Source organism: Telopea speciosissima, chromosome 7 (genome assembly GCF_018873765.1).
Source record: "Telopea speciosissima isolate NSW1024214 ecotype Mountain lineage chromosome 7, Tspe_v1, whole genome shotgun sequence".
Taxonomy (NCBI): domain Eukaryota; kingdom Viridiplantae; phylum Streptophyta; class Magnoliopsida; order Proteales; family Proteaceae; genus Telopea; species Telopea speciosissima.
This window is the reverse complement of record NC_057922.1, coordinates 56167089-56183449: the sequence shown is the minus strand read 5'-3', so window position 1 is coordinate 56183449 and position 16361 is coordinate 56167089. Positions and strand designations below refer to the sequence as shown.

General features: G+C 41.8%; 1 protein-coding gene across 3 annotated transcripts in view; it reads right to left on the bottom strand.

Annotated features, from left to right (window-relative positions):
- Window positions 1-11190: 11190 nt before the first annotated feature.
- Window positions 11191-16361, bottom strand: part of LOC122670120 (thioredoxin-related transmembrane protein 2) — a 30280-nt gene continuing 25109 nt past the window's right edge. For 2 of the 3 annotated variants that reach the window (XM_043867084.1, XM_043867087.1), the window contains exon 10: window positions 11330-11506. In XM_043867084.1, the coding sequence (XP_043723019.1) occupies window positions 11444-11506 (63 nt within the window). In that variant the 3' untranslated portion in view covers window positions 11330-11443. Of the gene's footprint in view, window positions 11507-16361 lie in introns of all 3 variants that reach the window. The other variant, XM_043867085.1, reaches the window with a different exon arrangement.

Below are 16361 nucleotides of genomic sequence, written 5' to 3'. Positions count from 1 at the left end.
GAGTGAGTTAAGCAAACGTCTTAATTTATGGAATGTTTGTGTGTCGTGTCTTGCGAATGTCATTCATGCATGTGTGCTATAATATATAATTATTAGTAAGATATAGGACGATATAAATGTTTAGATGTTGATAGGACTTTACATTCTTGTCTTGCGATATTATTTATTTTACCGCACTATGGTGCGAATGGTGTTGGATTTAGTTATGGGACTCGGTGCGGTTGGTCTTGGACCGAGGATTCCATAATATGGACTCACTCATGGCATGTAGATTTAGGGCTTGAGCGGGATCCAAGTGCCGGTGGGTCTTGGGCTTGAGATTGCCGTATTTGAAATTGCATTAGAGTTGTCCATTGCATTAGGTGGAAACGGGATGGTGACCGACCGTCGCCTTCGGTATTCACATCTCGTACTTGTATACGTACGTATGGGCTAGAGGGGCGAGAGGATAGTCGGCCGCCGTATTTCGGTATCTATAGACTCGGCCTCGGCCTATGCACATGCGTACCTCACTCATACAATAGGTGAATGCGGGCTAGGATAAATGTTTACCCAAGACTATGACCCTTACCGACGGGGGTTAGGTGTCGGTCAAATCCGTGGGTTCCGACCGTTATTCGGGTATACCCACCGGGAAGTTCGGGCGCCAACCGTATTTTGGGCCAACGCCGGACGGGATTTGACTCGGGGTTTGCGTATATCTCTTGGTGGAGACCGATGCAAGAGGCTTCAGCGCACTCGGGTTTGTCATCGCGTATACCATCCGTTTATGGTACCGATGTCGGGGATGCTACCTAAGGTGTTGCTATAGTACTATACCGACTTAGTTGTGTGTTAGGTGGATAACAATAAAACTATACATCATCATTCATTCATGTAGCATGATTGTAATTGTATGTGATGTACGGTCTACCTTGGTGGTATGGGACACCTTGGTATCCGTCCATCATGTATGGTTTGCAAAAACCCATTCATTATTATTATTGTGTATGTTTGTGTGGCTTAGCCACTCATTGGGCTCGATTGGAGCTCACTCCTCGAGGAAACATATTTTTAGTTGATGCGGTACATTCGAGCAGAGTGGCACGAGTACGAGACTCCCGAGGCTGGTTACGTTGATTGGTGGGCTCCAGAGATCGTGGAGCATGGACCGAGAGTGTTGTTGCGATGTGTGTTCCTTGGCGGGCAGACTTATGGCGGTGGCCATCTTTTGATGCACTTGATTATTCATTTTGAATTATAGGTGTATTCTTTTGATTCCTTTCATGATAGATGTATTATTTATATAGTAGGTAATACATAGGTCCCGATTAGAACGAATTGTACTTGAAGGGGTAAACTTGAATAGATGATATTTTATATGCTATCACCTAGCTTCTAACTCGATGTTATTAATATTAATTCTTTTTTTTTTTACCTATTATCTGTCGTTGTGAATGAGTAAGTCTTGGGTACTGCATCAGTGATTCTGGTGGTTAGAGAGCGTATTGGTACGCTCTAGTTGCATTCCCCGTGGTTCAGGGATGGGGGTGTGACACCTTTGGGTTAGACTGAAGGGCGTAGGTCTCAATGGAACTCGAGAGCAATACAAACAAAAAAGGAAAATATATAAATACCTAAGAAGATAAATGCAGAAAAGACAAACAACAGAACTTCAATAAAAGAAATAATAAGCATTAAGTCACCGTTACACAGAGACGAATAAACTCCTGACTCCTCACGATTGATGACCCAATGACTAAAGAATACATCTCCAAAAATGCAATAAACAAAGGAATTGAACAAAAGACAAAAAGCTTAAAAGATAAAAGTATTGAGTTGTTGCATTGTTCTGTGTCCTCCTTAGTGAGGCCCTTGTCCCTTTTATAGATGGAGCCCACTAGGACTCTTGCTTGGCGGTTGCTATAACCACCATACCCATGGATCCATTTCTCCATCATCGCCACGTGTCACAACTTCCCACATGATCCCCTTTCGCGAGGATGAGTGCCTCGTCACGTTCCTCCTTTCTCGACCATCTCCTGACGTAGTGGGCCCTCATAACAACCCAACGCTGCTGACGTTTCATCTTGGTCGCCCAACTCTGAGCTTGTTGATTTCGCCACGTGGCCACGTAGCTCTTCCCTCTTTGGCTGAAAAAATGAGGACCAACAATGACCCTCACAATCTCCTTGGACATTGCCTCGCGATCTGAGTCTTAGGAGATTGTGCCGGCTGAATTCTCAATCCATCCCCCCTTTGAGGATTTTTAACCCCTATCCTTTTAGCCATCACGATCGACTTCCTAGACGTTGGGCTTCCCAACTTGCATTGAAGTCCATCATTAATTGATCCTTTTTTCCCTTTCAAGCTTGTTGGCTTCCTCCACTGTTCACCTTCTTCTTCATCTTCTCCACTTTGTAAGCTTTTTGCCCTTCTACTAACGCCATGGAGAATCTTCCCCCTTTTCCTACTGTCTCCCAAAGAGAACAAGACTTGGAGAGGATAATGAAAGAGAAACAAACTCAGCTTCCTTCTTCGTCTCAATTCAAGGTACTCATCCCTAACCTTGAATCCTCTACTTTCAAGCTAGGCCCTGCACACCCCTCTTCCTTAGTATCCATTTTCCAACTTCCCAAAGCACTCTGAAGAAGTAATTCTTCTTCATTCTTCCAAATCCTTTAGTCTTAGACCCAAACCTTTCAGCCACCTATGGCTGTCGCACCTCCCTGATTGGACGGAATGGGTGAACCGTGTCACTGAATTCGAACGTGAGCGTTTGGTTAACTTGGGAATCCTTGAGAGCATCGGGCTGTCCAGCACCCCTGTCCCTCCAGATCACTCTCTGTTGCAGGCCGCTCTTCGCTTTTGGTCTTACTCCACCAACTCCTTCCATTTTTCTTGAGGTCCGATGAGCCCTACCCTCCTAGACATAGCGGCCTTGACCGACCTTAAAGCTGTTGGGCAAGAATTCAATGGTGTGTCCCCAAGTACTCTTGATCAGGACGGGTTTGAGGTACAATTCAACCTTGATCTCACAAAGAAATCTAGCTATGGTATGTACCTGACTGTCTATAGGCAAACGAAAGGTCTTGTTACCGAGATCGAATTCACGGCCTTCCTTCTTTTCTGGATATGCCGCTACTTGGTGTGCATAAAATCCAAGAAGGTAGCCAAGACTTACCTCTGTTTGGCCAACGCCCTGGCCAAAGGCCGAAAGCTGGATGTGGCTTTCATTGCCCTGGCGGCATTCTACCGAGGATGTAATGAAATAGTCATGTCCAATTTCGAGTTTGTCGGAGGTCCTTTTTGGCTCCTACAGCTTTGGTTGTGGGCTTATTTTCCTGCCCTTTACACCCCTTCGCCCATATATCGGTGCCAAGTAATTGGCCACCACTTTACGCCAGAGCCAAACAAGGGTGAACAACTTTCCTTGGAAGAATGTCATGCCTTCTTTCTTCAGCTCAAGGACGACCGTTCTCCTGCCCTATTCCTCCCCTTCCATACCCATGATGACCTACCTCCGTGGCTCTTCCAGACCTTCCAAGATCCTCGGTCCGAACCCAAACTCTGGAAAAAGTTCTTAGTCTGTAGAGACCAATGCATAAGGGAGAAAATTCTTACGTTCAATGGTAACATCTAGTATTGAAAGCTTGACCATCTTAATCCCCAGCGGAGTCGCTACTGTGAGGATCCGCCACGACATCGGGGGAGAGATTTCCGTCTTCTCTCCCGGAGGTGTCAGGGGTGCATCATTTTGTGCTCCTTGTAGAAATGGTCCTCCCTTCGAGGACCGAAAAGAAGAGTTTCACAATCATCGGGGGCTTGGGATCATACAATCATATAAAATGGAGTTGCCACCTAGGATTAGGGCCTAGGACCCAATTGGTGTAGCCCTTTATAGGGATATATGATTCTATATGGTCTAATCAGAGATTTTGGGTAAGTGATCAGGTTACAAGAGTGGAAAGGTGTTAGGCACCCACCTCGCCTGGATAAATCGATCTTTTTACTAGATGCTTGATTTCAAATATTCTCCCATAATGACAAGCCCTATATCAACATGCATGGCTAAATCATGATGCATCAATCATTCAAAGGAAGATGAACTATGTTATTCTAAATATTATATACACTACACGAGACCACTTAAGAGTCTACATTATGCCAAAATTAAAGATTAAAATCGGAATATATACTTGTACGATAAACCAATGTTGTCACGCCCCTATTCCAGACAAGGAATATAATATAATATAAAGGATAACTAGGACGACGTGTGTCATCCTACTAAACCGCCCGGATCACTGACACAGTGTCCCAACACACAGTCATAACCAATATTAAAGCAAGATAATATTAGAATGCGGAATAAGGAATATTACATTCCAAAGATCAGTAGTAATATTACCTATATCATCGTATCCCGAGGACTGGACCTCAAGTCCCGCAAGATACCCGTCACCTGCATCATAATCTAAAAAAAGTGCATACACGAGAGGGTTAGCTCCACTGAGCCAGTGAGGGGATGGGGATGCACAAACACACAAAGTCACATAGTCCAATGATGCATGTATATGTTAATTTGATTTTTCACCTAACATCACAACTAAGTCAAGGTATATGCTACTGTGACAACTCGGGAGTCACTGTGGGTCATTTATCTTATCGCCACAAAACACCTCAATTGTCACCAGGGGCCTACGCCGATCGAAGCCTCCAAGACCACCCAGTGGCAAACCCCGATAACCATTACTACCATGACTGGCCTCTCCCACCTCCACAGAATCCGGTGTTCTAGTTACCCAACACCTGAACCCATGTTGGTAAGGGTCGTAGCATAAGGGTATACAAGTCCTAGCCACAAATATACTACATAAAATTCCTATCGTCCCGAGAGGTAATCCGGGCGCGTAAATGTCCCATACCATCTCGCACCCGGGTACCAGTACGACACGGCGCATACAGTTCAATATGACATTCAATAATGGTATTTCATAAATATAAATACTCGGGTTTCCGGCACCGGCACTTACCGGCACCGTAACCCATCAAAGTAGAGCATCTCCAAACAACATCATCTCAATCATATATAAAAGTATGCAATATATACGAGCATGCTTAATAAATTATACTGATGACATGGTATACAATGCAATAATAATATCAAGCCCAAACAACCAAACCCACTCACCCTAGGTGTTATATCCTGAAGTTATGAGATGTCGCCGCGATTAAGTAGCACGTTGCAAAAATGAGAGATTTAACCTAGTGAAAGAGTGAGAATAGGGTTAATTATGTCAAAGGGGAGGATCCCCAAAAGGTCCCCCACAAATTACCTAAGTTGTAGACTTTAAAGGTAGGGTGGTTTCATGCCTAAACCTAAAACCACATGTAAATCTAACCTTAACAGGGGCTTAGGAAGGGTTCTGCTAGGTGCGATTTTATGAGTGGTTTCTCAGGGTATATGAAACCGCACCTAAAACCAACTTTAACCGAGAGCTTCTTAAGAGGATGGTCTCAGGGTGGTTCCAGGGGCGGTTTCTCGTAGGTGCTGAAACCACAGGTAAAACCACATGTCTCCAAATCCCCAAATCAAAGGATTCTTCACCAAGGCTTCCATTTCCAAGTAGATTGGAGGAATGGAAACACCAAGAGAGCTTCCTCCTTGGCATATTAGGGTCCTAAGACCTCATTAGGCCTATGCATCCCCAGGATTCAATAAAGGAAAGTAAGGAGAACCTCATTTAGGGCATAATAGGGTAGAAACCCTAGGTCTTTCCATTAGGATGGGATTGGGAGCTTTGAGGTTAGCCAAAGGAATAAGATAGCTCCACCATGATCATGGCCATGAGTTCACATCAATCCTTGAGTCTCAAAATAAACCCTAGACTGATTCTCTCCCATCTCCCAACCCCAAAACCCAAAATAAAGAAGGAAGAAGACCTTAAATGCTTACCTACCTCAAGGAAGTGGTACCCACGTTGAGGCTCCAAGAAGCAAGATCTTTAAGCCCCCTATCAAGCTCCTCCACCCCTCTTCTCTCTTCTCTCCTTCCTCCACGTTTTAGGTTTGGTGAGAATAGTAAAGAGAAGTAAATGCCTTTAGTTCTAAATAGGCAAATGTGACTTTAGGACCCGTTTGGTTGGGTAACATTAGAATAGAAATCCATTTTTAGTTCATCAAGTTAAATGGGCCTAATGGGCTAAATGGGTCGACCCACTGGTTTCAAATAGAAAAGAACCAACTTGGGGATGGATCCATCCACCATAGGATTATAAGCCCATCACACGCTCCCTTAAATAAGTGGGACCCACAATTGAAATATTCCCTATTCAAGCATAATAGCTCGGGTGGTCTCGACCCGCACTTCGAGGACACCGAAAGGAGGGATAAGTAATTAAATTAACGATTAGAACTTACATCTCTCTTGTCATGGTTTGTCACCCATGACCCCGAACAGTCTCGCCACGATAGTGCCAAGCTCATCACTAAACGAGATGTCCAAGTGAGGTGACGCTCCGGGGTACACTCTCCGGTACTCTTCACTTCCCGAACTAGTACTTGGAGAAAAATCAACAAAGTCGCCGTCAACGAATTTCCCCCACCGTCGGTTGAGGAATCTTTCCTCCACAGGCAAGCCCATACTGTGGTCAATGATTTTGTAGCTGGGTTTGACCATCATGGGGAACAGCTCACCAGTATACATGGCAGCGGTATCTACATGTCATGAGGAAGAAATAATATTTAATTATATTCCCGGGGTGCGGGTATAACAAATACGATCACAAAGAATGCAAGGTAGTAGACATCCCCTAGCTCAAGTGGAGACAAATGATCAACTTATCTTTTGTCGGACAAAGTAACGGCTTGCAAAGGGTGGTTTCGATGCTCAGACTTTGGGCAGAATAACGATGTCGTAGAAGATTTGTGAACCAAATACTCGATCTTTGGACAGAATGACCACACTACATAGGATTCATAGGCTCCAAGTATGTGCAGCATGGGCAAATCTTGAGCCCTGAGGTGAGCTAAGCTAGGTGTGGGGTGGAAGGCCTTATTAAGAGGGTCCCTATCACGTGTCGTGCATTGTCATATGCCGAGCCGGGTTTAATAGCTTTTACGGTAGACAAAGCTGCAAGGAGATAGTGCAGCTTTCTTTGTTCTCATGGCAGAGTGAGTTATCCATAGTGTCCGCCAATAGAGCCGTCTTTTAGTGAAGATTCGCTCATGCTACATGAGGGGCGGCAAAAGGCAGCTCTGCTCATGAGTTAGCAGTCAAGCGGAAAAGGACGAATAAAAAGGAATTAATGGCTTGAATTGTATATCAATGGCCAATCTCTGGTTGAAAGTTTCGTTGGAACAATTATTTATTTTAAGGTTTCGACTCATTCAGGTCCAAGGAGAAAATGTATGGGAATAGGCTAGGTAGTTGAATCCAAGCGATCCGGACTACGGACAAGGTAAGGGGACCAAAGGATTCGATGCTGGGGATGGGATGGACCCCGGGACAAGTGAAACAAGGCTCTAAACACGATAACAGACGAAACTGGGCTTTGAGGTGTGCTTCTCGAGAAAATTTTGGATCTGTCCAAATGAAGTGATTTTGGCCCTTCGGGGAAGTTTCAAGGTCTTGGGGAGAGACTTTGAAAGACATCGTCAATCATCTGTATTTTGTAGTTGTCATTGTCGGGGAGTGACAAAATTCAATGTCTACACTCCCTTATTTAGGATGGGATTTGTTAGATCCTCCTCTTCTTAAACAACTATTTTTTCAATAAGTCATTAGTCATTCTTCTATATCATTTTGGAATAAGCCTTGTGGACCTGGTTTGAGGAACTTCAGAATACCTAGTGATTGTCAATTAGCTGATAGATTATGTTTTGTTCATGAATTAATGGTTGGCGATCGTTGGAATCTCACGCTGGTCTTCTTCTATATTCATTGATTGTATAGTCAAGCCTATTTGTAAGATTCTAATTGCCTCAAATCATCAACTTGGTTGTTAGTTTTTCCCTTTATCTCGATCTGATTTGGTGACTACTCGACGGTGGTCAAATCCTTAATAAAAAATGAACTAGGATGTATGTATTACCAACGTAGAACATGGTTTTAGTTCACGATATCGGATCGGGTATCGATCATCTTCAAAACCGATACGGTATCGGCATGGATCGGCTGTATTGGACAAGTTTACCCCGGGGTTCCCTAAAATTGGGGTTTCATGACTATTTTACCCCTTGTACGTACTGTTCCACCGATACGGTATCGATCAGGTATCAGTATTGATCACCTTAAAAACCGTGCAATATCAACTGTATCGGGTGATCCGATATCAATACCTCAAACCATGGGGTTGGAGGAGAATTTGGCAATTTGTGTGGAAATTGAAAGTTCATCCTCAGTTTAAGAACTTTTGGAAGGTGTTGGCTGATGGTCTAGCAACTCGAGATAAGCTTGTTAAGTTTTTATCTGTTGATACTTCATACCCTCTTTGTAAGTTGAAAATGAGTCACCATGGAATTTATTATTTTCTTGTACTATTTCTAAACATGTTTGGGCTACAAGGCCATTAGGAGTACGCACAGAACATTTCCAATCTTCTTCCGTATGTTATCATTTCGAATCTTTGGTTTATTCCTCTACCTTAACTAGACCTGGCTTGCTTCATATATTATCTATTTCCCCATAACACAGCACTACATATGGTTGTTTCAGAACAAATGTGTGTTCCAAAACCAACCTCCTTCACCTGCTCAAATTGTTAGAAACATTTATATGTGAGTTGCAGACTCATAACACTCTTTTAATTCTATTTCAACTAATGAAGCCACGGTTCGGTCATTTATGTCTCTTACTGAATATCAAACATTACCATATGGGGATCACCTAAAAATTATGCTCTATTTCCTGCGCAGTCTAGTTCTCCAAGGGGGGTAGACCCCACCCGGGCAGTGTGTTCGGGCAGGAGTAGGGGTGGTCATTTCCGCCACCCCTATTAGAGGGACTTGGGGAAATGGACCAGGCAGGGAAATAGAGTAGGTAAAGATCCTTCGACTTCTGTTATACTGATTAATTTCAAATTTCATTATGCCTCTTTAAGCTCTGGTTTTATAGGGAATGTGTTGGTATCAAAGGCCCTAAGCGTCTTGCAGGGTTTGCAACATGCGAGAGCACAAGGATACAGGAAGGTAGAAGTATGGGTAGCTCAGTTGGCAAGGGAACGTGCCTAAATCAGTGCCTAAATCAACATGCATTCTAGGTTCGACTGCCTTGCTTCCCTTGGGGCTAACCCCATAGCTTCTATAGTACTCATAGGATTCAATGCCAAACCGGTGCGAATGTAAGAGCATATGCACGTGCTCGAGGGACTAGTCAGGCCGAATGTGTGGACGTCCTCGATTGCCCAAAAGATGGTAGAAGTATTGGTGGATAACAATGATCTTTGTAAATGATTGATGCAGGGTACCAACTACCAAGCAGGGCGGCCTGGGGAGTTATTTATTATCTTATTAACAATTTCTTTTATAATGCTTTGTTTAGTTTTAAGTATAAATAGTAAAAATGATCATGTAATCTCAATGGCAAATAGGTTAGCTGGTAGAGCTAAGATCAGCAAGTTATCTCAGTGAGGATGATGGTTTTCTCTTTTTCCATTAAAATACATATAAACAAAATTTTTTGGCCAAAATGGACCTTCCATCTTTTCTTTTTTCTTTTTTTTTTTGTAAAAGACCTTTCATCCATGGTTCGTAATCTCGCTATCGACTGGATCGGATCGGATCAAGATCGCCCAAATTAGGACAAATATGACACTTTTGTCCCTGTTTTCTTATAAAAAAAAATTACATTTTTTAATATTTTTACCCCTGTCCGTACATCTGGATCAGATCGATATCAAGATCAATCTCGACCGATACCGATCCAATCTGACCAAAATCAGCCGATCGGATCTGATACCCCAAACCATGCTTCCATCTAAAGGACTGAAGATGTCATGGCCTCTAAACCCAACACAACACTCCCCCCCCCCCCCTTCCCTCTAACCCAATATTATCCACATGTTCAATTTCGAAGCCTACCTCGATCATATGCCCTCTTACTTCCCCTTTCCTGTTTGATCCTCTGTCTTGTCTTGTCTTGTAACGAAGTGCTTTGGGCCAGAAATTGAGCGTATGTTGGCACCATCACGTAAAACTTTACTGGTTTCCATATAATCTGTTACGTGGCAAGGAGGTGTTGCATACGAGGCCCTTGACGTAGAAAAAAATATATGGATAGAAAGGTCATGTTCCTCCCTTGTATTGGCATCCACCCTATCTGTTTAACGCTTGTCTACAGTAATCCAATCATTAGTTCATTACTATTCGCTCTCACATAACACTAGATTTTCAAAGTTCTATTTTGTCACATGGGCAAATTCTGGTATGACTGAAACTTGACATGTAAGCATGGGACCTAGGGGTCAATCTATCCACAATATTTAGGTCTCATCTAATTTCTCTTGTCACAGTTATTAGTTAGGGATGCAGTTTTCTGTGCGGGAGTGTGGTCTACGCCATCACTCCTATGTGTCTATCTCTCTCCTCTTTAAAACAAGGAGGCAGAGGTGTCTTTTCACATGGGAAGGAGAGAGACTCATGGGAGTGCTGGCATAGGCCACACTCCCAAACAGAAATATTTTTCCCTACTAGTTATTACCATTTAAAGTGGATGTGCGGGAAAGGTCTTTACCACGAGCATGAAGTGACCTGGCATCCCAACAACAACAAAAAAAAAAAAAAAAAAAGTGATAATTTTAACATGTGGACAGACCTACATGTCTAAGGAGTACTTAAAGTCCCAACCCAAGTCAGGTTGGTCCAGGGTCCAGACTCCAGTTTAAGAGATTAACTGAACCTGAGCAAATGTTTCAAAAAGAGATTTATAAAGCTTCAGGAAATAAATTGATACATGAATCAAAAGGTAAGCATCTCACTTTGGATCAACCTTTCCACTGGTTGTGCCAAGTTAAAATGAAACCCAAATTGAACCAGACTCATTTGACATTACCGGTTATGATGATTATTAAGTCGATTGCCTTATTAATCCACGAAAACCCGCTTGTAAGTGGATTATATAGGTCACCAATCGAGGCAGCAAATGGTTGTAAGTCCATTTTTGAAGTGTTTAATAGAATATTCAACCATTAAAAGGAATCTAGCACTTACCATTACACCTCAATTTTCAATTGCCTGCAAGCGCCTCACCTATTGAGTCAACATCACCCACCTCCAAATTTTACCTGGTGACAGGATTTCATGGAGTGGCTGACCTAGTTTCTTACCATTTTCAGTGTACATGCATAAGTAACTGCATCACTTCAATCCCCCAAAATTTTTAGCCAAAAGGGGAAAAGATTCCCCATAAATGTAGAAAACAATTTAAAGATGCAAAAACTTGGAAATATACATTTAGTAGCACTTATTTACCATGTAAATACTCAACAAGATGCCGATCAAGCTCGAAATATCGACAGAGAAGTCTCTGCAAAGCAAATAATCCAAGAAAGAGTGGACAATTCAACCAATTAATTTCCTTTTGAAAGAAGAGTATTCTCAGTAACCCCATTAAACTACTATGCAGAAAAATAGGATAGGTCTAGAAGAGATACCAGTCTTAAGGTGTGGGGAACATAAAATGTATGACAAACTTATCAACAATTGGAGATCCAGTATTTACGAGAGGTCATTAGAATTCAACTTGTTTATCCCAAAAAAAAAAGTGATATTGCTACCATAGTTGTAAGTTGTAACATCATCTAGGCGACCCAAGGCGTTGAAGGGGACCTGGATGCAAGGCGACACCAACAAGGTGATCAAGACGCCTGCCTAGGCGACCAAGGTGACACTAGTTGTCAAGGCGCCTAGACACCAAGACGGTTGCCTAGGCGACGCCTTGACAACTATAATTGGTACCAAAAAATTCAAACTTTTGTGGACATGCACCCAAAAGATCCCATGCTTTTTATGATTGAAGGACTAGTTGTTGGACAGGATCTAGGTCCATGACTTCTATTACATGGTGAGTCCTCAGAAGTCAGAAAAAAATAAAATCCATAACTTCAAAATAAAGGAGCCATTTATTCCAAAGTCAGTTATTCATCGGAGGGTTAAAGTTGTAGAGTTTGTCCCTGATACATAGATCTTTCTGTTGAGATCTCATCCTCATTGAGGAAAAATAAGGTGGTCTTATTCTGTGTACTAGGGCTTGGTCACTTAATGGAGGTCTGTTAATTTGATCCCAAGTATTGCTAGTAGCCTATCCATCTCTTTCTCTTGGACAATCAGAAAAGATAGGATTTCGAAGTTTCCATAAGAAGGTCAAAGTTTTCAGATAGATATGCTGGGTTCCATAAATGGGTCCCAATCCCTAATATGCACCATGTGTGAAGATAAGAAGAGAATGGTCTCATCCTATGGGTCTAACCAGTGGGGACCCTAAATGTTTTCTAACTTTGTTGCATCTATCATTGGTGGTTATAGCTCCATCGAGTGTTCTATCTAGAACAGAGGTAATCTACACTGTCAATGTTTTCATTCTAAATTAGAGGTGTAAGCTTTTTAAGGACCTGTAGTAGGTGTATGATTCAATTTTCATGATTATAACTAAAAGTGATCGATTCAAAACTCTAAATGATCACCGATCATTTGAACATAGCATTCAGACCAAGCAGATCTCTCAAGTGGGATCCAATAAATATTGAACTCTGATAAAATAAAAAATTGTTGAGTCCCAATCCCCACATTGAAGCACATATCTAGCTATTGTGTATAAGGATGTTCAAAGAGTGCCTGGTGAACCACATCAGTTGTGATCTCATTTGTGGTGCTTCTTATGTAAGCTGTTATTAATCAGAAAACATCATGTCAAATCAATAAGGACCTCCAGGGATGAGGCCTAAAAGACCTGATGATGCAGATGCATGGCTAAACCGGCTTGACTCAGTCTGAAATTCCAAGCTGAGAAGGGCCAGATCCAATCGTGGGTTTCGACTCGTAGTGGTATTTAGCATTTATTTATTTACTTGGGGTTATTTATGTAATTGGGATTTTATTTTTTTAATATAAGAATTAGATAACAATAGTTGTAGGAAGTAGGAGGTAGAGTTGCTTCAGTTATAGACTGATTTGGTGTCTTTGTTTCTTTTTCCTTATGTATGTAAGCACTCACCGAGATATACAAATGGGATTTGAACAAGTGAATAAGAAATTGAATTTGAGTGTGCTGTGCTTTGGTGGATCACATGAACTGGTGACAAACCAGCCAAGGTTCCTCTCCTCGTCTCCAAGTTAATCTCTCCCCTAATCCTCTCTTCTATTCTTCTTCATTGCTCTTTTTTTTATTTATTTTTATTTGCTTCCCGGTTATCTCTGTTTGCTACTGCTGTTTCTGTTTCTGGGCTGTAGTTGCAATGCCAAAGCTTGAATTCAAAACCTCAGAGACTTGTCTTTAGATCCTGAAAATTTGTGGATTGAATCACACCCAGGAATCGATTCAAACTGGAGTTTGGGGTCAAATGAACCTCTCTGTTGCGAGATTCAATCCAATGCAATTAAATCTGGTCCTGTTTTCTGCCAGATAAAACTTCATCAACCTAAAGTAAAACCCTTAGTTGATCTTTCAGGTGGTATCAGTTGGGAGTTGGGGTTTGTTATCGAGAACTATGTAGTCTCGGTATTAGTTTCTATAGCTAATACTGAGAGGTGTGAGGAAAGGTAGATTAGTAAATTAGTTTTATTTCTTTTATTTTCCTGTTTTCCTGTTTTACCCTTAAGTGGCTATATATTGAAGTTTAGAGGGAGGATTACACTCATCGTGTAACTCCCAAGTTGCATTCATCTTTCTCCTCTTCTTCTCTCGTTTCTCCTTATTCTTCTTCTTCCTTTTCTCTTATAATTGACATGGTATTAGAGCTTTAAGCATTGTTACAGCTCTCGGTGGACTTCTCTATCTCTTTTCTACAACCTAAGATTGAAGATTGAAGTGGTATTGAAGCTTGAAGACTTGCGGTTTCTTCCTCTTTCTGTTTGAAGGGGTGCAGCACCCTATGCTGTATTTTGGAGGCTTTTAGAGACTAGTTCATGGTATAAATTAAGAACTAGGTCTCTTTTGTGTTTGTGGATTGCATTGGATGGAGTGAAGATTGAATTGAAGGCTGAAGCATAAGATCAACACCTTTTATCAAGGTTTTGAGATTGATTTTTCAAGGGAGAAAAATCGATTTTTTCATAGGGATTTGAGATCGATTTTTGAGACTGTTTCTGGACTTGGCTGGATTTTTGGAGTGTGCTGCCACTCTTTCGAAGGACATATATCAGAATTTCTTGGTGTTGATCATCTTCTTTTATAATCGATTTTTGTCAGGGTTTCTGATAAAATCGATTTTTGCCAGGGTTTTTGGAGGTTCGAATTTTCCAGAATTTTTATTCCTATTTCTTCACTTCATCAATTTGGTAGTACATTATGGGTGATAGTTCCAAGTTTGTGATGACTGAAGTTTTCTCTTCTTCCTCTAATCGAATCACTGAAAAGAAATTAGAGGGAATCACCAACATTCAACAATGGAAGAAAATTGTTAAGTTGGTATTGACGGGACGTGATCAGCAGGATCACCTATTTAAGCTCAAGCCTGATGATGACCCATTGTGGGATACAATTGATGCTCGAATCTTGAGACAAATGCTGAATTCTATGGAGCACCAAATTGTTGATTTGGTAACACATATTGATACGGTTAAAGAGCTTTGGGAGTATCTCAATGTTTTGTCCTCTAGACAGAACAACCTTTCTCACATTTATGAATTGTCCTAGGAGTTCTATAGAGTTGATCGAAAGGGTCGTCCTGTGATCCAATACTTTGCTGATTTTAAAAGGGATGTCTGAGGAGCTTAATTCACTTCTTCCCATTACTTCTAATGTGGAAGCAATGCAAAGTCAGCAGGAGCAGCTTGCTGTTATGGGATTTTTGGGAGGACTTGGGAAGGAGTTCGATTCAGTCCGTTCCCAAATTCTTTTGTGGTGACAAAGTAGCCACATTATCTGAGACTTTTTCCAGGGTTCTACGTGTCTCCCATGAGACTACTACTACTGTTGATAATTCGGCCTTGGCTTCTTCACCCTAGAACCTTGGGCCCAATGGTGGGGCTGGTACTGGCGGTAATGGTAATAGTTGTGTTGGTCGTGGTCGTGGGCCTGGTTCTAGTAAACCACCTACCATGGGTACTCAGAGTGTTCCTAATGATTCGGAGCAAGTGAGGACTTGTCATCATTGTGGTCGTCCAGGACATATCCAATGCTTTTGTTGGAAACTTCATGGCAAACCACCTCAGCAACAGTTTGCCAATTCAGCTACCACTACTGAGTCTATAGTTTCTGCATCTCCATAGCCTGAGGGTAACTGTGAAGATGTCTGACGTAGAATATGCCTGCTTTACACAATTTCAGATTTCTCAGTCAGCCCAGCCTCCAACCGCCACCTTTGTTCAGACTTCAGACAGGAAATGCTACTGCTTGTATTTCGACTGTTACTCCTCGTCCCTGGATCATTGATTCAGGGGCATCGGATCACAACTGTTGTTTCAGGTATTCTTTCTTCCTTCCAAAAATCTTCATGTAGTGTTACTTTAGCCAATGGTTCCTTAGCTAACGTAAATGGTACTGGTACTGCACATGTTACACCTTCTTTGTCTTTATCTTCTGTTCTCTACTTGCCTAATTTCCCATTCAACCTTTTCTTTGTTAATCGTTTTACCAAATCTCATAACTATTCTGTAACCTTTTTCCCGGATTCTCGTGTATTTCAAGATCTTACTACGAAGAAGATGATTGGTAGAGGTCGTGAGTCAGGGGACTCTACATACTTGAGGACACTTCATCTATGGTGTGTACCGGTGTAGCGTCACCCCACCAGATTCATTGTCGTTTGGGTCATCCTTCGTTGGAGAGTTTAAAGCTTTTGGATAGTCGGCTTCAATCTCTTTCTAGTTTGAATTGTGAGTCATGTCAGTTTGGGAAACTTCATCTTGTGAGCTACCCTCCTAGAGTCAATAAACGGTCTGACCAACCTTTTTCTTTAGTTCATTCAGATGTATTGGGTCTATGTCCTGTTGTGTCTACTTTGGGTTATTGTTACTTTGTGACCTTTGTTGATGACTGTTCCAGGGTTACCTGGCTTTATTTAATGAAATGTCGTTCTGAATTATTCTCAATTTTTTGTGCTTTTGTGAATGAAGTCAATGATCAATTTCAGACTCCCTTGTGTATTCTTCGTAGTGATAACGCTAAGGAATATTTTTCTGCTCCTTTTTCTGAATTTATGGTTCAGCGTGGCATTATTCAT